At 36.0% G+C, this 27,326-nt stretch overlaps 1 protein-coding gene and 1 long non-coding RNA gene across 3 annotated transcripts in view; one reads left to right on the top strand and one right to left on the bottom strand.

Moving 5' to 3' along the window:
- The window catches only part of LOC126971976 (uncharacterized), a 500,026-nt gene that overhangs the window by 148,665 nt on the left and 324,035 nt on the right, over nt 1-27,326 (bottom strand). The gene's annotated exons all lie outside the window — the stretch shown is intronic.
- LOC126971928 (membralin) overlaps nt 1-27,326 on the top strand; it is a 152,508-nt gene that overhangs the window by 5,984 nt on the left and 119,198 nt on the right. Inside the window, exons 5-7 of the mRNA XM_050818439.1 lie at nt 2,701-2,935; nt 7,574-7,664; nt 22,782-22,839. Of these exons, the coding sequence (XP_050674396.1) occupies nt 2,701-2,935; nt 7,574-7,664; nt 22,782-22,839 (384 nt within the window). The remainder of the gene's footprint in view (nt 1-2,700; nt 2,936-7,573; nt 7,665-22,781; nt 22,840-27,326) is intronic.

Genomic DNA, 27,326 nt, shown 5'->3' with positions numbered 1-27,326 from the left:
CAAGATTTTATGACGATACGTCACTCGAACGGTTAAGTCAGTTGGCTAGAGCACCGGCACGGAACGCTGGAGGTCGTTGGTTCGAGTCCCGCATCGTTCATAAAATTTTGTTTTACAAATTTTATTATTTTTTAATTCCAAGGTTCCTTCATTAATTTATTTCCTTTTAAAATTCGCCCAGCGAAGCGGGTGGGAACGGCTAGTGCTATATATATACGCAGTGCAAAAAATTCATTCAAAGAACTGAGGTGAGCGGGCGCGGTATTCTGAATGTTCATTGGTCACAACATATCGTAAACAATCGCAACTGGCTCTGTAGTCCTAATGTGGTACCTGAATGTTTGCCGTTCATTAGGCGACTATGGGTTATGTGGTGGGATGTTAAGTAGGAATTTCTAGTGGTCATTTAATTGGATTTCTCAGTGGCACGAGCTTGAACCACGTATTATAATCGCCTTATAGTTACTTAAGTCGAACGTGGGTGTAATACAACCGTATTTCGAAATACAAATGAGTTTTACTTTTTGCATTTGTAGAAAGTAATGTGTGTTATTTTTTCAAGTGATTTCCCACATTACTGGTATTAAATATACAAATGAAATTTGTACCAAAATTGATGGATGATGCGGTATTAGAAACTGCGCATCAGATGTCTACAACCTTAAAAAACTTTGAGAAGTTTTTTTTGCGCGTTTGGAACGCGCTTTGAGCTGTTTCACCTGATTCCTGCCGCCGATTTCACCTTCGTACTACACGCTATAAATAGGGATATCATCCCCACTGGCGTGACGACCATCTGGATGTGTGGCCTCCACAGTGAGGTTTTCAAGGAGGTTTCTACGTACAACAAAGCTGTAGAAAGAACTGCCTTGTGCGGTGTTTCCGGGACGATACGACATAAGTACCTCCAATAACAGCGCGTACACCTTCCTTAAAAGCCGGCAACGCTCCTGTGATCCTCTGGTGTTGTAAGAGAATATGGTTGGCGTTGATCACTAAACATCGAGTGACCATAAATTATAGCACAAAATAGTACTGTAGAAATTGTACATAAATCCATAAAATCACGCCTGTCGCCTAAAATTGTTTCGTTTAAGCTGTCTTATTCTTGATACTCTTCTGGCCTGGTCCGTTTTTAGCACATGCCCAGTCTGATCGGCGAAACGACACATATCCCAACACAAAAGTCCAACTCAAAAGTTTTTTATTTATGTATGGATGTTAAACTTATACATGTTGTGCTTCATGAGAAGTGGCAAAAACTCATTGCCACTTTAAATAAATATTTACTACTACTACATAATTTTACTAGTTATTTATCTCAAGTGCTGACCCGGCAATCGTTGTTTTGCCATAATAATAATACATACATATTTTACAAAAGAAAAAATAATTAAATGAAAGTTTATGATGTTATTTACACGTATTTGTTTAGGTCTGGATAATAATAATATAAGTTTGCTTGCATCTTCAAGTGAGGGTGAAGGCCTCCTCTAAAGAATACCATCTTGAGCTATGTGCGACCACCTATTTTTATCAACTCGTCTGCCCATCTCGTGTGGGGTCTGCCTTTGCGACGTTTGCCGATTGGACCCTTCCACGTTGTTACCCTGTTGGTCCATCTCTCGTCCTTTAGGCTCGCTACGTGTCCAGCCCACTTCCATTTAAGTTTTTTAGCGTAAGTTAGAACATCCGTTGCTTTGGTGATTTCTCTTATTTTTGTGCTTGCGTATTTTTAATGTTCAGCATACTTCGTTCTATTCCCCGTTGGCAGGTAGTGATTTTACTTTTTAATTTGGATGTGAATTTCCAAGTTTGACATGCGTAGGTTAAACAAGGTAGGAGGCATGACATCATTTGTTTTGCGATATAAATTAACAAAACAGAAATGTATATAAGTAGGTATTGCTAAGTTAACAAAATTAGATTCTGTATTAGTAATAACCATTATATACTAATATCTTCTCAGACATCTGCATCTTACGGTATATGTATTATTACAACCGGTTGAGTAGATTTCACAGTATAACCGAAGGATATACCCGCTCTTAATTTATTAGAATAGATAGTTATTACCCGGTAATACACAGTTTTGAAGAAAATAACGAAAAAGAACTACAACCTCTATACGGGTAAAACACGTAAATAAAACACTGAACTCGGGAACATTCACGCATTTACGATAGAAACGGAATAAAATATAAACATTATAGGAAAACGGAATAAACAACATAGGAAATATAATTTTTTTTAATGGCTTTACAACTCTGGGTTCTAGCCTATTTTTTTAATGGCTTTACAACTCTGGGTTCTAGCCTTTTTAGTTCAAAAATGATAATTGATGAAGCCGTCCAGTCTATACCAGACTATTTTTTACGTTTCATTTTACTGTTTTTCATTTATAATTGACAGTTATTAGCCAGTTTTTAGCCGCTCGGCGCCATGACAGCGCTCATCTACAGTTTTATTTACGTGATTTACCAGTTTTAGGTAAAAACGGTGCATTAATTTTTAATAAGAGTGGTATCATTATAATCGTGGGCTAACGCTCTATCAACTACAATATTTTTTACCTCCGAATTCGTGCTAAGGGATACTAAGTCCAACCCTAGAGGAGTATGTGAAGCGATGAAAATACTGAAGTTATATAAATATATACTGCTTGTTCAATAGTACCTAATTATAATAAAATCTTTCCAGATGAGGATTACATTCTGGAGTATTCCCTGGAGTACGGATTCCTACGACTGTCGCCCAATGCCAGACTACACCTCAAAATACCAGTGAAGATAGTGACTCTGGATCCCTCTGCGGATGACTGCTTCGGCGACACGTTCTCAAGATTTGTACTGGACGAGTTCTTGGGATATGACGACCTTCTGATGGCTTCTATAAAGATGTTGGCAGAACAGGAGGATAATAAGGGCTATCTAAGGTACTTTGAATGTTACCATACTGGAATATTTGAAATTAATTCCTTTAACGCATTCTTGGTTTAAAAATACTTATTAGAAAAACAACGGATTCAATAACGAGATAATGTTTTAGTTAAAGCAAGAAGGGTAAATCATTATGATATTGTAGTGCATAGTGCAACTGACATTATCTTTTATTTACGTAGACTTAGGGGCTGTTTCACAATGTCCAAGTAAAGTTACGAGTATGCTACTTGCTACTTATCTATCTAATAAAGACATCATTTGCGTTTCACAGTGTACAATTAGTGTTATCTACCAGGTAAGCACCATTTAAATTATAGGATGGATGTAGTAGCAGATATCACATTTATCTGATGGATCGCCTGCCTGAGTGACAAGCATTTGACAAAATGATGTCAATTTATATAGTGGTGGGGAGCCCAAGAGTTAAATAGAGATTAGCTCGAGCGCCGTGGGCACTTATTGGATTGTGAGGATTAGATGCTAATGAGAAAAAAAAAATTATATGATTTGTACCCTGTCACTGGTCGAGGGAGTGTGTATAACTATGTTAAAAAAAACAGTCACAATCAAATACACAAGCGCTTCGGATATGAATAGTGTATCCGCCCCGCGTGTTTCTGATAGCGGAAAAATATTAATCTGCCGCTTAGCATTGTGGGGGTGGCCATACGAAGGGTCTAGAAAATAGGAATAAAAAATTATATTCGCATTAATGAGATCAGATATTAAGTGAACCCTATTGTAGCTCCTATTCAAACTGCCTGACTGACGATTTGGACGCACCGAAAACTTATGAACAGTTTCTGAAAATGCAAAAACAATCGTGACCATGAAATACTCAAGCGCGTCAGATTATTATACAGATGGTTAACCTTAATATCCTTGTCGCTCTGACCCATAATCTAACAATGATATGAAGGAATTCTTAACATGACGGTTTGAAATTTTAGGTTTGAAACTTTGTGACTTTTCGATTGCCTTATGTATCGCTAATTACTATATTATTCAAATGCACACTTTACTTTATATAATTAAGTGCCTTACCTCAATCTGACGCGCTCGAGTTGTTCTGACTATCGATTTGATTTACTAATCCGATCGGCTGCTCTAGACGTTCAACCCTATATACAGGGCTCAGGTATGAAGGGGTGTACAAGGTTCACAAGGTGCAAGTTTGCCCCCTCTTATAGTAAAAGGCATCAAAGGCATAAAAGGCTTTTATTTTCTCAAAATTGATTCCATTAGAATCTTTTTGATGTCATTTCTAATAACTACTAGATACTACTACCGCTTCGGAAACAAATGTCGCTCTGAGAGAGAAGAAGCGGCGCAAGAAACTCTCAGCATTCTTTTTTTTGTGCTCTTTTCAATAGAAATATACAATATTGTACAGTCATTTCTATCGCTATAAAGAAATCATAATCTAGTTCCAGGCTGTCAGATCATTTAGATATTCAGCAGTGGAGTAATAGGAATTACGACAGAGCCATTTTTTTATAAAACATTTAAATTTATTTATAGATAATGCCTGAACAGTGGCTGGGACTTTATTATAGAAGTGTATACATTTACCCTTAAAGCTATTTATTATGTATCTTATGAAGCCTACTAGAATAAGTTACAAGCAATCCCTTATTTCTAGTGTTATAATAAAAATAATAATTATTCTGACGCAGTCGAAAAATCCCAATATCCCCGCTTGGGCTCCTCTACTATAATGTTTGGTAGGTACAGTCAGCGTCAAAAAGATAGCGTCACCCATTGTATTCAAAAACATGGCAAAACCCATCGTTACCATATACATCGATTCACCGAAAGTGACCAAATAGATTGCGTCATTCAAATTAGTCAAATATATCGGGACACCATAAACGTGAAAAACATAGAACCACACAAAGTGTTCAAAAATATGGATACTTCTTCTTGGTCTGGCCTTTTCCCATTTTATTTGGGGTCGGCCCTCCGTATCATGTGTCTCCAGGTGGCTCGGTCCTGGGTCGTCTCTTTGTTTATGTGGGCTTCTTTCAGGTTCTTATTTACTATAGACATCCATGTGATTCGGGGTCTTCCTCGTCCTCGAGGTTTAGTTACAATATCTAACACTTTTCTGCTCATGTGGTTGTATGGTCGCCTCATAACATGTCCGTACCACCGCAGACGGCTCTCCTGCAGTTTATCTGGAATAGTTCTTACTTTAAAGGTGCCTCTTATGTGTATGTTTCTGACCTGATCCAGCCTAGTTACACCACCTGCCCACCTGAGCATCTTCATCTCTGCGCAGTGCAATTGATGTTCGTGCTGCTTTTTGAGTGGCCAGCATTCGGCTCCATATGTCATAGCCGGTCGGACGGCTGCTCTGTATACTCTTCCCTTTATGCGCACGGGCATTCGGCTATCGCATAGCACCCCAGATAGTTCTCTCCATTTCATCCACCCGGTATTTATGCGATGGGTGATATCTGTGTCTATTAAACATCAAAAATATGGATACATTTGTGGAAAATTTTACTTTCGGTGTAATGGACGCTATCTTTTTGACGCTGACTGTACGTGGTTTGTTTATGTTGTGACTTATGGACAATTATGAAAGTGTCATGACAATTGATTAGTTGACCTACTCAAATGTCGTTACACGAAAGTGGAATATTGTGATGATTGATTTTTTGAGCCACTGAGCTTGTGTTACGTTATTTCGTAAATGAAACAGTTTTTTTTTTATTTTTTTATTTCGTCAAACGGCACTATTGTGTGCGAGGTTGTCAGACCGATCTGCCAGATAAGTCGTCTAGTAAATAAATATAGCAGTGAAGTGATTGTGAAACGCAATCTGTTTATTTGGAACTTTTTTGTAAACATTATTTTATCCAGCCTATGACAATCTGCTATGTTATTTGGACATTGTGAAACTGCCCCTTAGTAGATTAAACACATTTATTCGCCAAGTATAAGTGTAGTTTTCAAATTCTTTTTATTTAACAGATAGTGATTTATACGACACCTACGTAGGATGTATAGGAATAGTAAAAAATATTGGTTATATGTTTCACGTTTATAGATTGAGTAAATATAACTATTTTGATTATTTTTCTATATGAGCTGAAAGTTGTTTACATATAAATTGAAACTGGGCAGTATCGGTTTTCGAAGTATAATTATCATAAAATATTTCTGGCCGAAATTTTTTGTACCGACTAAATGACGTAGTTTCAGCCCCGCGATCACATACGATAAATATTTTTGAGAAGGTTTATCAAAATTATGTCATTGGTATGCCACAGTCAATCGCATAAAAAGCTCTTTTCTCATACGTCATAAATATATATATTTTTTTAATTTTTCTGCACGGGGTCAGTGCACAGCATCATGTTGCTGAATTAATTGAGTCTAGAACAGTTTATTAAATACTAGCTGACCCGACAGACGTTGTTCTGTATATAATAAATAAAATAATTCTTTTATATGAATTTGTCAATAATATATATCATCAAGAATTACTTCGTAAAATATGCACCCTGCTGTCGTAATGAAATTGTTTCACAGCAGAACTGTCAAACCGTGCGTTCTTAAATTCTCTCATAGAAATTATGTATGGACACATCAAAGGAAAAACAAATTTGTTGTTTTTATTTAATTTAGCAGCATTTTCCTATTTATTCTTTTAAACCTTCTCTGGACTTCCACTAATAATTCAAGACCAAAATTAGCCAAATCGGTCCAGCCGTTCTCGAGTTTTAGCGAGACTAACGAACAGCAATTCATTTTTATATATATATACATAGATTAGTCGTGGACCGGGTCACATCCAATATTATTACCTCTGGTAATTTCTAGATCATAATTCGGTATATTTATTGTCAAATTGAGAAATTCCGATAAGGCAAAAAGACCACCAAAGCTTGAGCTTTTCTTCACCGTGTCTCGGGACGACTGACACAAGTGATAACTTAAACTAATCGAAGTCGAACAATTTAATATTGATATTGTGTAACTTGAGAAAAGCTTAGGTTATCACTTAAATTTTATGATATATTAATATGATAGTGTAAGGAAGGTTTATTTATTAATAAAATCTTTTATTGCTTATAGAATATATTTAATACTTAATTACAATTCTTGAATATGTACATTAGAATTTGTGTATATACATTATGGTATTATTTAATCCTATAAAAGTAACAATTGGTTAGAGTGCGAGAGGAGGAACCTGCCTACTGCTGCCGTATGCGTAAAAGAAAGGGAAGTCAGACAGACTGGCGCCGTAACGCGTTACGTTACGAATCGGTTTTCCCTCCCATAAAAAGCTATCACTTCAAAATCGCCAGGCGGAACATTTATGTTTTAATACGCGGCGGAGATTAACGGCCGTTCGCTTACAAGCGATAGAAGTTTGTATGGAAATTGCAATTCACGCGTCCCAATATAGGCGATAAGAATGACTTATCGGGTGTATTGCGAAAGCTTCAGATTATTGACAGCTAATTACTGACAGTAAACGGTAGTAATTTATCTCTATCTGTAAATAGTATATTGGGAATGGCCGTAAGGCAGCCATGGGGCTTGTCTCATCTGACGAATGACATATATATGACACATAAAATGTAAAATTAGTATAAATGGTGATGTTATTTCAGGAATGTGATCACCGGCGAGCACTATCGGTTCGTGTCAATGGTGACGGCGCGTTCATCTTACATCGTTGCATTTTTCATCATGCTTGTGTTTGTGAGTATTTCATTATACAATTTGAATTAATTAGTCTAAAGCGTATCATTTTATTTAACTTATTTTTAATGGTCTAAGTGGAATGTAATTAGTCAAAACTAACATGATAAAACAGAAATAAGGGTGCACAAACGCACAGGTATTTCACAAATAAAAGACGTGGTGTTTAATGGGTATTTGTGACGTATTCAACATGAATAATTTGCTGTATTGAAAAAAAATGTATAGACACGCTTACGGTTTTATTATACTATATATAATACAATACCGGAAGACAAGTTGGTAGGCCCCCACAAGATGGACCGACGATCTGGTGGAATATGTTGGATGAGGGCTGCGCAGGACAGATTGTCGTGGAAATCTTTTAGGGGAGGCTTTTGTCCAGCAGTGGACGTCTTCCGGCTGATGATGATGATTGATACAATTATTGTAGGTACATTTAGTACTGTATATTTAAGTTACATACTTACTGTTCTGAATCCCCTAGACAGCTGTAGTCTTCAATCGCTTAAAGTGCTGGCATAGGTTGCTGTATATGTTTTCCTTAGCGACTCTATTCTAGGGCTTGCCAACCTGGGCAAATATATACATGTACAATAAGAAACCATTTGTATCTATATGGTTACTTCAGTTAGGTTATATTGTTGGGATAATATCAGTTTAGGATTTCCCCTGGTATATGACCAGAATCTCAACATTAGGTACCCTGTGATTACTTAGATTACTTATTTAAATTATATACAACACACTTATCAGTTATTATATAAGATCTTTTTGTCGCAAAACACGAGCGGCGGGCAAGCGACAAGACAACATCGCCCGATCTATCGGTTGCACTCTTCCTGGAGGTACACGCAAGCGAAGTATTCTATAATTGAATTACGAGCGTAGAAAATCCTGAGACTAGCCTAGAGAGGGATTTAAATGCACAAAAAACAAAATACTCTGATCTCGTGAAAACAAAATACTCTGGTCTCGTGTGACACAAACAATTTGACACGTCACTAGAAAAAATACAAAATGTATGAATAGTATTTATTACTTTTCCCGCTATTTGTTTTGCGTTCGGATACCTACTGCGACATGCATAGTATGTATGGTAAATATGCAAAAAATATTTTTGTTGCGTAAGCCATAAAATAATAAAAGAACATAAATGTGAATTCGTGAAACAATTAATTAATTACATTTACATTATTTATTTTCACTACAAGCCACCGCCTGCAACTTTATAAGGCGCAAATTCGGCCTCACATGGAGTACTGTTCTCACCTCCGGGCGGGTGCTCCCCAGTACCAGCTTCTTCCATTTGACCGCATACAACGAAGAGCGGCTCGAATCATCGACGATCAAGTCATCTCCGATCGGCTTGATTCTCTAGCATTGCGTAGAGATGTGGGTTCTCTCTGCATCTTCTACCGCATTTATCACGGGGAGTGCTCAGAGGAGCTGTTCGGGTTGATTCCAGCGGCCGAATTCCACCATCGGACATTACGTGCAAAGTACCATCCGCATCACGTAGACGTCTGGCATTCCACAACCGCGCGTTTTGTTCGAAATTTCCTCGGCCACACAGGCACAGCCACTTTGTGGAATCAACTACCGGCAGCGGTCTTCCTGAATAGATACGCCTTAGGGACCTTCAAGAAAAAAGCATACTCCCACCTCAAAGGCCGGCAACACATTTCTTGACACACCTGTTGTTGCGGATGTTCATGGGCGGTTGCCTCACCTCTCCCCATCCCGTGAGCCTCTTGCCCGTTTGCCCCCTCTCATAAAAAAAATTTGAAATACTAATTCCCAGCGTTTCAAATTCAAAACAATCGTAATACTAATTATTATTAACTAGCTATTATGTTCTTCTTAAGTAATTCCAAAAACCGGTTTTATATTTTTCTCTTTTTTTACATTCCCTTTAACCTTTCATCGGTATTTTTTTTTTATAATATCTCCTTTGTGCCTCCTCCTAACAACTTGACGTTGATGAAGTGCATGGCGCTAGATTAGCACTTAGAGATGAATGATTAGTAATGTCACGGTGACATTATTTATTACTGCCGTTCTGGAATGTCACAGTGATCTATTCTAAAGTAACAATGTTCCAGAGTCACAACTTTCGAGAAGTCACTGTCAGTGTTACGTCATAATTATGTCAGTGATCGCGCAACTGATGCGTAAGCCGGCGACATGTGGAGGCACATGGTGCCGCCATGATTCTTTTGATATACCTACTCAGCCGGCTTGGCGGTTACTGACTGGTATCAAGTGATTAGGAGTATTTTGTCACAGCTATAATTGTGTGCTTTGTTTGTAGGTCTGTTAAATTATTTTTGATTGGATATAAAATAGTTTTGGCTCAGCCCTTCTTTTAAATGTGGGATTAGAAAAACCCTGTTTAATTATATTGATATTACTGCATATTTTTATATCAGATATTTTCGTCAATAATAAATGCCTAATATCTTTCATATATTATTTAACATACTTTTTGATTATATATGTAGGTAAGTAAAATTTTAAAGTACATTTCAATTTTATAAAAAGAAATTGAAATTATCTAAAAACAGCTCTAGTATTTCAGTAAAACTGTAAATTTTATGAACTTCTCTATTGTCAATTTGGTAGTGTCGCCATCTTGTGTTGAGTAAAAATATAGTAATTAGTTAATAAGATTTTTTGCACTGTCAATTTTTATTTTACAGCGCCACCTAGTGTCGACTAGGATTTCTTCGTTGTGTGCCTTGAAACTGCCCCCAGTGTGACTATTTCTATCTGTGTGTTCTAGAGGGTGTCTTTGTAATAATGTAGTTCCTTGTACTGGCAAAGAATATGGTAATGGATAAATTATGTTTACATCTCTCATATTCGGAAAGTAGGTCCTTATTACCCCCAAATGGGGCTTGTAGGTGACGAATTAGCGCTCTAGGGTAATAATGTAGCTAGAAAAGCCCTAGGGCGGTAAGTAATTAAAAAAAATTCTTCACTCTTTCAAAAAGTTCGCGTTCATCTAACCATCATACTGGCAATAGACATCATGCATTCAGCCCAATGACAAAACAGGTCGCTTCGCTATTCAGCCTTGTCTTCGTATGAGTATAATAGTCATCAATTTTAAATATTCGATATTTAAAATTGATGATCGGCGAAGCTCAATTTCGTTCTTGAAAAAAACAATTAAAAAAAAAGATGAACAAAGGCGGGAATAAAAAACTTTTTCTTTAAATATTGTTTGTTTTTGATTTTTTTTTTATAATTACGTGCTAATTAGGGCAAAAACATGAGTTCTGCAAGTGGTGAAGATATATGCTGCACTCCCAATTTAATGAAAATTGAAGCTGAAGCAGCAATAAACAATATTTTATTAATGTAATGCCGGTTTTTTTCTACTTACCTATATCCCGGGCTGCAATTGATGCCTTACAGCCCTTGGCTACTAATATGTATCACGGGGTATGTGATGCATGAATATAGTAATTCAATTTTGCGTATTCCCTCTTATTTGCTCAATCTCTTTATAAGGCATAAAAGTCATTTATTTTCTCAAAGTTGATTCCCTTAGAATTCTTTTTGATGTCATTTCTAATATACTAGATACTACTATACTACTACCGCTTCGAAAACAAATGGCGCTCTGAGAGAGAAGAAGCGGCGCAAGAAACTCTCCCAGCATTCTTTCTTTGCGCTCTTTTTATTTGCGCCCTCAAAGTAAATATTTGCTTTTATCTTGTAAAATCGTATCAAACTACCAAGGAATAAGCGGTATGGTTTGATAATGATAGCATTTCTACTACAATGGCGTTGACCTACAAGTCGGTAAAAAATGGATGTCTCATAATTGACATAGAGAAAAGCACGTGTTGAACTGTTGAACCTTGACTTACATGTACAATCGGAAATGAAGGGATTTTAGGGCGACTTGTGACGTATAATGAAAAGTTTTTACCAGTGGGATGCTCCTTTGCACGGATGCCGGCTAGATTATGGGCACCACAACGGTGCTTTTTTCTGTCCTGAAGAAGTAATTTGTGAAGTATGTCTCAGAAAGCAATAAAATCAGCATATATACAGATATTTAGATAAAAAAAATGTGTGCGTCTCGAGGCGCCCGACAGAAATGGAAACTTAAACTAATCTAAGTTGAAGTATTTAATATTGAAATTGAAATAACCTAAGCTTTTTTCAAGTATAGCTTGATAAACAATTTGTTATGTTTTAAAGTCTCACTTCTGTAATTGTAAAATTTGAAAACAAAATTTTATGAACGAATCCGGACTCGACCCCACGAGTTTTTTTTTTTTTTTTTTTATTAGGAAAAGCAAACAATTAGTATTATCCAGTATTTTTTTTTTAATTTGGCACTTGAACTGGCTCTCGGATAAATGGAAAATGTCAACACTAATGAATTCTTTGTTGTAATTGTCAACTAATTGATGCAGAGGTGATCTTATTCCTGCATTAGTACGAAATTTACCTGTTGCAAAAAGTTTACGATTACACAGTCCCCGGATATGGGCTGTTCTAGGAATAACATAATTTAATTTGTTGGTCAATTCTGTACAATCAAATTTGCTATGTATAATGCCGTGCAGAAACATACATTGAAGAAGTTTGCGCCTTGATTGAAGGGATAGTAGTTTATACTTATCTATCAAATCTGCGTACGACATATTGTAATTGTCATAGCATCTGTAACTCATGGATCTTAAGAATTTACGTGGGACATTTTCTATCATTTCGTAATACTTTTTATAAAAAGGGTGCCAAATAGGAACGGCATATTCCAATTGGGAACGTACAAGGGATTTATATAAATGTAAAAAAGTATAGGGCTTCTTAAAGTCAATGGATATTCTCATGATAAATCCATACATTTTGAAAGCAGTGTTAACAATTTTGTCAATATGAAGATTTAAGTGTAATTTATTATCCAAGATAACTCCTAGGTCCCTAACAGATAAAACTTTACTCAGCGTAACATTAGAAAGAGAATAATTATAATTAATAATGCATTTTTTTTTTGAAAAGTTGATAGAATTACATTTATGTAGGCTTAATGTTAATTTATTCTTTCTGCAATAATCAGATAATCTATTTAGGTCCTGTTGGATTAACTCACAATCGTTGAGGTTTGTAATTGACTTGAATATTTTTAGATCATCAGCATATAGTAAAAATTTACAATTATCAAAACACTGCTTTATGTCATTAATATAAATAATAAAGTTAGAGTTGAACAAAGCATACAAGATTTTATGACAATACGTCACTCGAACGGTTAGCTCTGTTGGAAGAGCACCGGTATTATTATTATCATTATAAGTATTATTATTTAATCCTATAAAAGTAACTATTGATTAGAGTGAGCGAGAAGAAACATGCCTACCGCTGCCGTATACGTGAGAGAAAGAGAAGCCAGAGAGACTGGCGCCGTAACGCGTTGCGTTACGAAGCGGTTTACCCTCCCATAAGAAGTTATCACTTCAAAAATGAAATTATTCTGTTCAAGAAACTCTTGAAGCGATCTTTAAGTAAAGTTTATAGGTTTAATTCAATAATCAAATAAAGTATTTTTATCAGAACAAAAAAATATTAATGTCAGAAGTCCGTACTAAATGGGTTGGTACAACACTCCATATAAAAATTACAAGTCAGTGTCCGTTTAATACAAATTATACCTTATCGCCTTAACGTTAGGTACAAAAGCTACCTAAACCACGGCGTCAATTAATGAGACATCTATCAACTAATAGTTTTATTTATTAGAGTTTCTTGTGCAGCTTCTTCTCTCTCCGAGTGCCATTCGTTTCTGAAGCGGTAGTAGTGTCTAGTATATTAGAAATGACATCAAAAAGAATTGTAAAGGAATCAATTTTGAGAAAATAAATGCCTTTTTTATGCCTTTTTATGTCAATAATAGGATAAATAGAGTGAACGATTATGACATGTGAAACTCGTGAAATATAGTTGCGACCGACATAAGAGTTAAGGCGCGGCCATTATAGATCAATTAATAGGTAACGTTATAGCAAGCCTCTTTCGCGCCACTAAAATCAGTCCTCCCCCAACTTACAGTTATTGCACTTTTACAGCCCTTTCAAAGTTTATTACGGTTCCAAATTCCGCCTTTATACAGTGCCACACGCCTTATGTGTGTTTAACAAAACTGTATAGTCGGAACGTGCGCTGGTGTCGTAAAAATTGTGGTAATGCACGAACTACAATAGAAATACGGTAAAGTTGTAAAACTGCGGGAGAGGTCAACTTAAATCTTAATAAACTTTTGGAATTGCGTACGTGAACGATGCCGGGAAATGTGAGCGGTTTTAAATATAATGCCTACTACTCGGCTAAGTCGAGTTACTAAGTTTTTTGTGGGGCGATGTATATGCCTTTACAACAAGATCGCAGAAAATGTTTTTAAACAAAAGTATTACGATATTCAAAAGATTTGTTGGAAAAAGTTTGTGTGGTAAAGGTTACTATAACATAAATAAATGACTTTCTTAATATTGACACAGATTCGGAAATGGAGCGACCGCCCTCAGGCTATTAAATAAGTAATAATTTTAATTGTACAATATTACTTTGTAAACATATTTTAAGAAAAAAAAAAGCCTTGAGCCTGAGTTTGTTGCGCCCATTCCTATCAGGTCTGAGGCATTCTTATTGAAATGGGTGGTTGTTTTTGACTTTCAATGAGTGATGTCACAACCTTTTTTAAATAAAAATACTTGTAGTTGAACTAGTCGACGCACATAACTCATTTTATTTCAAACTAGCTGACCCGACAGACGTTGTTCTGTATATAATAAATAAAATAATGTTTTTATATGAATTTGTCTAAAATAATATATCATAACATCAAAAATTGCTTCGTAAAATATGCACCCTGCTGTCGTAGTGAAATTGTTTCACAGCAGAACTTTCAAACCGTGCGTCAATAAATTCTCTCATAAAAATTATGTATGGACACATCAAAGGTAAAACAAATTTGTTGTTTTTATTTAATTTAGCAGCATTTTCCTATTTATTCACCTTTTAAACCTTCTCTGGACTACCGCAAAAAATTCAAGACCAAAATTAGCCAAATCGGTCCAGCCGTTCTCATGTTTTAGCGAGACTAACGAGCAGCAATTTTTTTTTATATATATAGATAAATAGTTCTGTGACGTTTTTCATTCCCCAATAGCATAGAAAAATTAAAAAATCACCTGTTTCATTGTAAATACTGATTATTTTAATGTAGCTAACATCTTGGTTCTTGTTTGACCTTGTTTTTTATGGTGGACGAGGACAAATGAGTGTATCAGACGAGCCGATGATAAGCTATCACCGCTTCTTTAAACACCAGAGAAATTACAAATGTTGTCGCCCGTTTAGGTAGGTATGTTGATGAGCATTAATAATTTGCGCACCACACGGTTAGTCACACAACCGTTGCCAGAGCATTCACTTACTCTGCAGTGACCGCCTCCGCGATATATGCTAAAACACAAGCACTTCCAGAATTTACATAGATCGGGAACACCAACAGTCTTCGACTCAAAGAGTCTGACAAACAAAGTCGTAAAACAATGGGTGATGGATCATCGTGAAAGCATTTACAAAGAGCATATAACTCGATGAAAAGATTAAACGTAAACAAATGTCACTGTCTTCGCAAGCGACATGTATATACGAGGGGAGGTCAAAAAGTTCGCGGAATGACTGGGAAAAAAGATGAAATGATACATTATGTTATTTTTCCTTTTCAATATATTCCCCCTTAACACGAATACATTTTTGGGATCTGGCATATAACTTATTAATACCGTCGAAAAAATAGGTTTTGTCTTGGGCGTCAAAATACGCCGAAATCGCCGACTTGACTTCATCATCGTCTCTAAATTTTTTTCCACGCAGCTCTTTCTTCATCTTTGGGAATAAATAAAAATCGCTAGGGGCCAGGTCTGGACTGTAGGGTGGATGGCGTAGTTGTTCAAAACCGCATCGATGAATGGCAGCCGTCGCAACATGACTCGTGTGAACGGGCGCGTTGTCGTGCAAAAGGAGTACACCTTTTGTCAGTTTTCCTCTTCTTTTTTCTTTAATAGCTTCTTTTAATCGGTCCAATAGGGAAGCGTAGTACTCTCCCGTTATAGAAACACCACGTTCTTTATAATCGATCAAAAGAATACCTTCAGTATCCCAAAAAATAGTCGCCATGATCTTTCCGGCCGATTGCGACACTTTAAATTTTTTTGGGGGTGGTGTGCCTTTTTTGTGCCACTGCATCGACTCCTGCTTTGACTCAGGCTCATAGTGGTGAACCCAAGTTTCATCACCGGTTACAATTCGGGCCATAATTTCTTCCCTAACTTCTCCACAGCGGTCCAAATACTCGCGGGAACAGTTGACGCGCTCACGTTTTTGCAGCGGCGTGAGCATTCTCGGGACCCACCTTGAACACACTTTACTCATGCCAAGATGTTGATGAAGAATATTTAAAATTGTGGTTTCTGATACTCCAACTGATGCTGCAAGTTGTTTCTTCTTCAACCTTCCGTCTTCCAATACAAGTTTTTCAACTTTTTCAATGATTTCCGGCGTAGTGGCCTCAATGGGCCGTCCAGGTCGAGGATCATCTTCAATTGACTCCCTTCCTTGCTTGAAAAGGCCGTGCCATTTGTAAATCATGGTTTTACCAGGAGCAGAGTCTCCGTAAACAGCTAACATCTCTTGCAAAATAGTTTGAGGCGTTTTTCCTTGTTTGGTGAGGAACTTTACGACGGCGCGATGTTCAATTTTCTCCATAGTGGCTAGTTTGTTCCCGATTTACTTGTTCACTCGTTTGTAACTCGAAAGCTAATGACCCAATTAGGCTAGAAATTGGCATATATAGTAATTATGAGTTACTCAAGTAGCGGCTACCTGGAGGAGCGACCTCACCCCCGCCAACCCCGCCATTCCGCGAACTTTTTGACCGCCCCTCGTAGGTACTCAATATTACTAATGTAATTGGGCTCTGTGACTATAGTGTACTAGTCATTCACAGGGAGACATTCATCTGTCCCGCAGTCCACCGATAAACTAGTACTCTAATCTCATATTCAGCTGTCAGAATGCACAGAAATTGTATTAATCAATTGTCAATCCCTGGTATCGGCTTGCCTCCAGCGCATCTCCCTTCTACACCCGAGTGCCTGTCACAATTCAAAGTAAATTGAGGAATGGCGAGCTGATTTCGTATTTATTACTCGCATCGCTCAACAAATGCGCTGGAAATATGGACGGTTTTGAAGCAGATCGAATTTATTAGGACACGCTATTAATTTGATTGCATTCCAGTTTTCAATTTGCGATTATTGGATGGTTTTAGGACTCGGGGCGACATTGCGTAAATAAAATTAGTCTCGTGTATTAGTGCCAGTTATTAATATGATTATCATTAATTCGTATCAAATTTTAGAAATTAATATATAAACTGACGTAGCGGAACAAGGGCTATCGAATTAATGGGGAACAAAAATAAAAGATTATTTTTGGTCAAAAATAGAAACAATTGTTCGAGACCTGAAACCCGGACCTCCTTAATGAATGAATGATGATTGAGGATTTGAATATTTATTGAAGCAATTTGTTATGTTTTTTTTATATATTTTAAAATGATAACCCTCACTTCTGGGATTAAATTCACGCAAGCAGGTTATCAACTGTAAAGTACGTACGTCACTCGAACGGTTGGTTCAGATGGAAGAACACTCGCCCGGAACACGAGAGATGGCGGGTTCGAGGCCCGCATCGTTCATAAAATTTTGTTTTCAAATTTTATTTGTAAGTTTTATTTATTATTATATACAAACCATAAACTAATTCGAGTTTTACCGTGTACAAGGGTCGTCAAAATATACAATATTATTTAAATTTAAAGTTAAATTAAAAAAATAGGAAAACAGCTTTATACTACATACTAATATTAATTATTTAAGAAACATAACATGATCATAAATATTAAGTGCTAAGACATAAGAACTACATTACAAACTAAATAATTTACGAATACCCTCAATGTTAACAATACAAGTATAATACTGCATATAGTATGTCCGTCTCTTGTTATCATTTGCCGCTATGTATCTTTGCGTCCTTGTTGACGGTTTAATTGTTTTTTATCGCATTAAAATGCGAATGTATAAATACAGAGTGAATTTTTTTTGTTAACTAACAATATAACACTACAAGAACGACGAGGAGGGTGAAAAATCAATATTTTATATCTATGTGAATTAAAATATATATTGGTCAGAAACTAATTTAAATTTCAAGTTACTGTAATGTTTTATTAATATAGGCAGTTCATTTATTGTGTAAGGAGCCAAGTACTTGAGCCTATTCTTAGCATAAACATTTGAAAATCTTGGTAAGAGTAATTTATCTTCTATACTACGAGTATATGTTTTTTTTTTTCGATGAAATCACTATAAAGTAGATATTTTTTTCCTTATATTTTTAACATATTGTGCCTTTCGCCATCATAATAGTAGTTACTATTTATATATTATACAATCTGGGCTTAAGTTATTTTTTTTAACAAATTGAATTTAATTAATCCCAGAAGTGATCACTTTAAAAATACAAATTATTTAGATTTGAAACAGCAACATCTCTAGTCTTTTTCCTAATATATGCAGTTATTGGGGCTGAGCAGGTTACTAATTGTTGGTAGTTAATTGTAAAGTAGATCCTGTAGATGGAGCCACAACTTGAGAGTTTAACAAGAGATACCAGGACTTACGAACCATACATCACTCGAACGGTTGGCTCAGACCAGTGGCTCCAGGAGGCTCCTTTGCAACCAGTGGGATTATGGGTACCACAACGGTGCCTATTTCTGCCGTGAAGCAGTAATTTGTAAGTATTACTGTGTTTCGGTCTGAAGAGCGCCGTAACTAGTGAAATTACTGGGCCAATGAGACTTAACATCTTATGTCTCAAGGTGACGAGCACAGTTGTAGAGCCGCTCAGAATTTTTGGGTTTACCAAGAATTCTAAGCGGCACTGCATTGCAATGGGCACGGCGCATCAATAACCATCACGCATCATTTATGTCAATAAAAAAAAAAGTTGAAAGAGCGCTCGAACGCTACCCGAGTGGTCGCAGGTTTGAGTCTAGCATTGTTCATAAATTTTGCTTACAAATTTAATACGACATTAACAGAAAAACCATTTTAGTAGCCCTTTCCGCATTTGTATTAATACAAACTGCTCTATCAATATCATGCTCTATGAAGATCAATCCATCATGGCATGTCTATTCGGACTGACGATGTTTCCGAAACTCTTGTACAAACTGAGTGTCGGAAAGAAAATATATTGTATACAAGTAGTTTATTTAGAAACTACTAAAATGACTGTTATATAGTTGAGCGGCAGCTATAAAATGTTTATTTTATACGCGTGTATAACTTAACCTGTGCAGTATATAAAATATATTATCCTCTTCTACACCTTAAAATATATTAATTGTTATATATTAAATTTATATTTTAGTCAAATAAAATTTTAAAACAATGTTTATGAGTGATGCGGGACTCGACTTCCAACTGAGCTATACTTTCGCGTGACGTATCGTCATAAAATCTTGTTTGCAAATCTAAACAATCACAAAACAATGCAATACCGACATCTCAAGTCAATTTCCTAATATGCAAATATTGGGGTTCAGCAGGTTATCAACTGTAAAGTAGATCTTGTAGATGAAGCCACAACCTGAGAGTTGAACAAAGCATACAGAGAGGTCGTGGGTTCAAGTTCCCCATCACTCATAAAATTTTGTATTTTAACTTTTATTTCCGTATTAATCCCAGAAGTGAGGGGTACTTTAAAAACATAAAAATTTGTTTATATTTTAGTACAGACTTAAATGGAGTTGCGAGTTCCTAAGAGGCCTAGCTATTTTTAGTAAAGCGTATCGTCACTATCGTAGATTTGGAATAAAAACGAAGTTAATCCCTCGTCTAGTATCAAAACATTGGGGTATCGGATTTTGAGTGATTGTAAATTCCGTGGTGATCGCGGAGGCAGAGCTAATTTGGCATCAATAATTGAGAGATAGAATCAAGACATTATACTAGGTAACCCACATAATATTATAATTATAATATTATCCTTATCTCTTTGGTGCACCCCATTATCAATTGCTCGATCCATTTGATCAGGTTCAACGCAGACCTGGTCAAATTATTGTCATGTAGTTTTTTGTGAATGGCTCGATTACATGAAGAAGATGACCGCGACCACGATGAACACCTCGTTATCAATGCAAATGTTCCGAATTCTGTATGGTAGAGTAATACATATGTTGATTATAAGAATAAAAAGCGCGTACACCATTCCTCTGCTCTTGCAAGAAAATGTAGGCGGCGGTGATCACTTAACACCGGTAGACCCGTACGCTCGTTTTCATAAAAAAATATAAGTGATAAAGTCTAGAATGCCATTTTTTTGAGTCACTTGAAATGATAAGTAATATCAAAGTCAAAGTGAAATAAACTTTATTCAAGTAGGCTTAAACTAAGCGTTCTTGCATCGTCTTTTAAAAATATTTAAGTAATTCAAATTACTGAATACCATATGTTTGTAAAAAGTAGAGCTCGTGAGGAGATAATACAAAAAAGTCTCCTACCAATCTCTTAATTCGATGAGTATTTTCCGAAAGTTGTAATATACATAATATTATTTTTTAAGATGCTGCATTCAGTATCATGTAAAGATAAAAAGCCTGTTAAAAATCAAATATTTCATAACAAATTAATTATAATAATATAAATTATCGCATATGGGATGCATCAATAATGAATTCAAGCTGTAAAGGTTGATCCTTTACCTTATATGATTGGATGCTTCCACCTGAATGAACATAATGTAAAGTTAGTACATTAGAGCGAGGAAAAAAAATATTCAAATTGTATTTCAGTAGTAAAAATTTAAGGCGAAAAAATTTAGTCGGCTGCAAGAATTCCACAAAGACGACAAATATTTTCCCTCCAAGATCCAGGTAAAAGGAATGGCGCTCACTTGATTCGTTTCCACAATAAGTTACAATCACAACAATTAGTTTCGCTAATGTTAATAGCCCACATTTGGAGTCCGCACACTTCCCCCGGTAGGGGCCGGGTTTACGCTATCAATCTTTTCGCCACATCATTTGTACCCCGCGTCCCGCGATTGAATTTCATTAATGAAACGCTTAGTGCAGATTGAATCCATTTAACTAAGAGTACGATCGCCAGTCTTTAATGTTTCCCAATTATTGCACTCCGAGACAAACATTCTTATAGTTATGTTATTAAAAGGAGTATTCAATAAAGACAATTTGCATTGCAATATTTATATTGCAGTTCAATGGATTGTTAATTTCCTCTGCATAAAGCCGAAGCCATCATCATCAACTATTGATTCTTCTTCTTCGTCAGATTACTCTTGACAGAGCAGTTGTGGTCACGTCGAACAATGAGCACGTCGCGTGCATGTCCGAAGTATCTGAGGATTCGCGTTCTGACTATAGATGAAAGCCTCTCTTTCACCTTAAGTTCTTCAAGTATCGAGACGTTTGTGCGGCTTTGAGTCCAAGATACTCGTAGCATTCGTGTCCAACGCCACATTTCTAGTGCGTCAATCCTTTGTCTCTCTCGTTCTTTGATTGTCCATGTTTCGGCATCGTATAGTAGTATGCGAAACACTAGAGATCTCACTATCTGGGCTTTAGTTGCTTTGGTGATATTCCTGTCCCGCCAAATCCTCGTCAACTTACCAATACCAATTCGCCTTTTGATTTCGTCTTCCGAGCCACCAACTATTGATAATACTTATTATATTGTTAGAATGACACGTCGAACGTCGAATTTTCTCGAGGCTTATGGAATTCGATAGGAGCCTATCGGTTCCTATCGCCGTAAAATAATATTGACCTGGACATATTATGTAGCTGTTCTACAAACAAGTTGGTACAAAACACCTTGTTTAAATACATTTTGTTTACTTTAAGCATATCTAAATTTTGAATTTGAAAAAGCTATAAAAACTCAGAAATATAATTTTAAGAGGAGGGGATTCAAGTTGAATGGTTGAAAATGAAGTATGCACCTTGGTAATATTCAACTTCGTCGATATATTGCAAAATATGTGTTGAATAAATAGCCAGTGTGGCACAGTCGAACAAAATATTTAAATAAAAATATAAGAAAATGTAGTTTAATAAATACGACAAGCAACGATATGATTACTTTACGAGAACATCTGTGCTTGACAGGACTAGATTCAAGCCGGTCATCAGGGAATATAACCACGAAAATGAATCATATTATATTGAAGAGTTAAATTAAATATAAATGGTACGAATATAATTTATATGAATAATGCAACTACTTGTAACTACATACTACAATATGTCAAATTTTTGTTTCGAAGTCCTTCTTCGATTATGTATATTCGGTTTTTTTTGGAGTGTTTTGAAAATGATAGCTGAGGCTCTAATGTAAGCTATCTAGGGGTATGGTTTGTCTTTAGCTATATGATGCACACAAACTAAAAAATATTTGTTTCATGTATTTTATGTACCATTACCATACCATTCACCACCTCTTTACAAGAGTGAGAGTAGTAAGTAAGAGATCTATCCTTACTTATTCCTTGCCTTCTGATTCTGATTTTGACGATACTTTCTCTAAGGGGTAGCTCATGTTATAAGGACCAACGCGAGCTATTACTGAATGATTGGGGTCGCACGATAAGAGCCTATGAAAATGACATTCAATTCAGTCTTTTATTTAATGAATGGATGGCGCCGTAGCTAGAGAAATTACTGGGCAAAATGAGACTTAAACATGTTATATCTCAAGGTAACAAGCGCAATTGTAGTGCCAGTCAGAATGTTTGGGTTTTTCAAGAATCCTGAGTGGCACTGCATTGTAATGGGAAGGGCGTATAAATAAACATCAGATAAACGTCCATCTCGTCTCGTACCTTATTGTCATTTTAAAAACAAAATCACATTTTAATTCGTTGAAATTGAATCATCAGCTACATTATCTATATCTGATGTTTTTAGAATACTGAAGTTCGATATGTTTGTTTCAGACCGTATCGATTTCTATGCTTCTGCGCTACGCTCACCACCAAATATTCGTATTTATAGGTAAGTACTTATTTCTAACTAATTTATAATAAATATTATGTCATATTATAGTTGCAATAAAATATCATACTTTTGATGAAGTTGAATTATTGGAGGTAAACCGATTTAGCCTAGCAGGTTTGCATCTCTGGAATAAGGCGTTTTATCGTCCTCCGTCTTGGATGTATCACTCTATCTTTCTTCGTATGATTCTTCGCCTCGAACGAAAACTTATCTATACTGTGTATCTATAAAAAATGTATGTTTTTATAAATCAAGAATACGCATATCAAAATACTACGAATATTTTGAAATGAAATTTGACATACTTGTAACTTGGATGAACACTTCGGATAGTTTTTATTGTTGGCGTGGCGTGATGACGCAATGAAGACTGCGCAAATTTGTAAAACGTTGTGATAGCAATGGTAACGTTGGTGTACATTCATCGATCGTTTTTGCGAAACGAAGAAGCCAGGGGTAGTATATTAAAATAATGAAGGTCCGTTTATTCTGCCACTCTTTTCCATAACTAAATTTTTTAGAGCTCTATCACTCACATTTGGGATAAAATATCAAATTCAAAAATTTTTCTCATTAAATTTTTTGTGCATATTGGGTAGGTCTGAGAATCGGACAACATCTATTTTTCATCCCCCTAAATGTTAAGGGTAGTCCACCCAAGTTTTTTTAAATATTTAGATAAATTATTTATTTTTTTATGATACAACCTTAAAAAATACATACAACTTCAAATTTTCACCCGTCTACGATAAACACCTATGTTTCTATCGCGATTTCTATATTATTCTGTTACATCCACAGATCCGCAATAAGGTTGCAAGATGGCAATAGATTTTTGTATTTATTACTTTATATGGCAATACAACGTTAGCTGGGTAAGCTAGTAATACTATGAAAATAACTAAAGTATACTAGTCGCGCCGTATTTATGTCAGTTAACCGTCCAATTTTCTTTACCGCATATGCTGCAGAACTAAGCCTATTCGCCAATCCTTGAATATGGGGGCCCATTGCAATTATTAATTATATCCATATGTATATTTGAATTACACGCGCGCGGAATTCGAAGAGAGATTTTGGAGATTACCCGTACAACACTTTTAGCGGTCAAGCTAAATGTCCGACGACGTATCAGTTGGCTGATGTAGATGGCGCCATAACTGAAGACTGACATACTGAGATTTATGCATGATGCGTCTATATAAGAACGGTTAACTGATACCGGTTATCTAGCGTTAGTAGAGTTCTGGTGTCGTATGTTCATATCATGCAAGGTCCATAATCTAGGGTACAAATATTATTTTGAAACAACTATCATAATTATGCCCAATATATTGTGATTTCTCAAGTAGTGGTGCGGTGCAGGAGAGTATAGGGGGTACTGATCACTTACCATTAAGTTACCCATACGGTCGTTTCTCCTTCTGTTCCATAAAAAAATATCAGCACAGCTTATTAAAAAAAAGTCTTCCAATACATAGATCGAGTCATTATTTAATTGCTCTTCTGCATCCTATTTAACAATATTAATTTGCCTTTGTAAAGTGCTGCGGCAGTGGCAGTGAAAAAAGTTAGAGCAAGTGGTAAAATTAAAGGTAAAAGTTCCCGGCCTTTAGGAGATAGAAGAGTGAAAACAAATCTCAGTGCAAATTAAATTTCTCATCTCGGGAGTTATTAAAATTTAAAATTAAGACAAAGGGCATGGTAAGTTTGTTTCTTCCTAATAAATATACCCTGTTAATACACGGTGCAATTATGAGTTGTCGGAATGAATTCTGTGAAAAATTCTCGAGTTGTGAGCCGGCTCAGCGGCAATCTCTTTGTAATAACAATAATTGCGAACAGCGCCCGGGGCTTCCCACCCACCGCCTCCATGGCTGCTGAAAAATAAAAAATATAACTGGCTGGATTTACCTAGCGCTTGGCTCTCTTTGATCCGTCGACAATTAGCAGATAGGGATCGTTTGTTTCTTTCCCAAGTCGCTCCAATAAGCGGTGGCCGCGGCGCTACGGTACCAGCCACTTGGATTATAGTGTCAATTTGAACATTGTTTTATATCGCAAACAAATTAAAGCAACAATTTTTCAGAGCCATTACCGCAAGCTCCGGGAGCACTGATAAGACGGAATTACCTTTGTGTTTTTCTGTTGCCCCCGCTCTAATGGAATTGTAAATGTTTTAGTGTAGATTAAATTGTTCTATTAAGTGAAAATGAAAATATAAGTACTATGTTAATGTGTTCTTATAAAATAATTTAGTTCTCGGGTATTTTGGGGACGTAAAGCTTCTTTAAGATTAATTATCCTTCAGAGGTCTATAAATTAAATGTACAGTTTTTTTTCTCTTCACACGCACCTTAACGAATGTTTGGTTTAATTGTAGAGGAAGAAAGCCGAGGCGTATATTTTCTTATGTATGACCACGTTAAAATTTTTACAGAGTAGTCGGATTTTAATAATACTTTCTTTATTGAAAAGAGTTTCCCTCGAAGTTGGTACCATAAAAATTTGAAAAAGATCCCACCATTAGGGTAAGAAAATAGTGTCGTAATGTATGACCACGCATAACTTTTGACGGAATAGTCCGATTATGATAATATTTTTTATTGGATAGGCTAGGTATACCTCGAATTAGCCCCATATAAATTCGGAATATCCTACACTTAGGATGGGAAATTAGAGGTGGTTTATTGCTCACTCACAGATTTTAATGCTGAGTTGTATTGAGTTGTTACATATTAAAAAATCTCACGACTAATGAGCTTTAGGCCTGTCAGTCTCTTGTGTATAGACCTCTCAGTCTTCGCAATTCTGCTAAAGCTAGGAAAGCATCGTCTGGCTTGTGTAATACCTTATTTGGCTCTAGATCAGTAAAAGCAATAATAATGGGAGGCTCCTTTGCACCGGATGTCGGCTAGATTATGGGTACCACAACGGCGCCTATTTCTGCCGCGAAGCAGGAAAGTGTAAGCATTACTGTGTTTCGGTCTGAAGGGCGCCTTAGCTAGTGAAATTACTGGGCAAATGAGACTTAACATCTTATGTCTCAAGATGACGAGCGCAGTTGTAGTGCCGCTCAGAATTTTGGGGGTTTTCAAGAATCCTGAGCGTGACCAGTTTGAGTTTTGTTGAAAACTCCACGGTTGATTTTTCAAATCTGTATTGTTGAATTTTCTCAAGTTGATCTGAGGTAGGCTCTCTGCATGAGTCTTCACGCATCCCAAACGATGACCCTGATGATGACCATCTTTCCAAACACTTGCGAAGCTGTTTTAGAGCGATGGCTTTTGAATTTGCGGTTGATTTTGCTCTTCAATAGCTCTTTTTTAACGAGTAAACAGGACTTTTTTCTCTGCGCTTTACCCTTGTATCGGGACAATAAATGTCAGAGGAGATTGATATGTCTCGTACCTATATCGACTTACTTATAGTAAGTCTGAAAGAAAAGGGAAACTGTGCTTGAAGAATCTATTGCACTGATATCATATATATTGTTCTTTATATTCGTTATTTATAATCTAGGATCTAAAGAATCATTGAGAGCAAAATTCAAAAGAAATTAACATCTTGACAGTTGCTTCTCAATATTTTCTTGATAATGTAATGTGTAGGCACATAAGTGAATTTGCTAGAAACTGTCATAACCATAATATTAACACCAGGAACAGACATAAACTTATAATGCCTACTACTGGGCTAAGTCGAGTAAGTAAGTCTTTTATGGGGTTATTCAAAAGAATTGTTAAAAAACGTTTGTGTGGTAAAGGTTACTATAACATAAATGAATTTCTTAATAATACCACAGATTGGCAGTGGAGCGACCCCCCTTTAGGCTATTAAATCTTATATCTTTAAACGAGCAATTCTTGTAAAAGTATATATATATATATATATATATATATATATATATATATATATATATATATATATATATATAATCGATCTAGCTAGGTTTCAATTTAAAAAAAATGGTTATATCCATGTTTGAATGAGAAACAGCTACAATAACATTAGAATACAAACGTAAATTTCGCCACTATATACAAGACTATTATAGCTCAGATGGGACATTGGGTGATCCGGAAAGCAGAAGACCCCGGTTCGAATCCAGATGTCCTATAAAATTTTTTTTATGTTCAAGTTTTGTACATTCTTAAAAATCCGAGCAAGGCTCGGTCGTCCGGATATTAATAAATTTAAGTGTAAAAATAAAAAGCCCGCTGAGTTTGTTACGCCCGTTCTTCTCAGGTCTGAGGCATTCGTTTTGGAATGGGTGGTAGTATTTGACTTTCAATAAGTGATGTCACATCCTATTTTGAATAAAAGTATTTGAATTTGTTACAAAGTATGTGATCTTAAATACATTGTAATAGATAAGATAAACATAATCTGTGTCAGTTATTTGCACCTACACTCTTCCGCAGTAACACGCCCGAGTTGTACTCGCACGCTCCGCGCTATTCCATATTTCACAGTAATGTAGC

Source organism: Leptidea sinapis, chromosome 25, assembly GCF_905404315.1.
Source record: "Leptidea sinapis chromosome 25, ilLepSina1.1, whole genome shotgun sequence".
Taxonomy (NCBI): domain Eukaryota; kingdom Metazoa; phylum Arthropoda; class Insecta; order Lepidoptera; family Pieridae; genus Leptidea; species Leptidea sinapis.
Note: the sequence above shows the minus strand (reverse complement) of the source record. Positions and strands in the feature narration are given on the sequence as shown.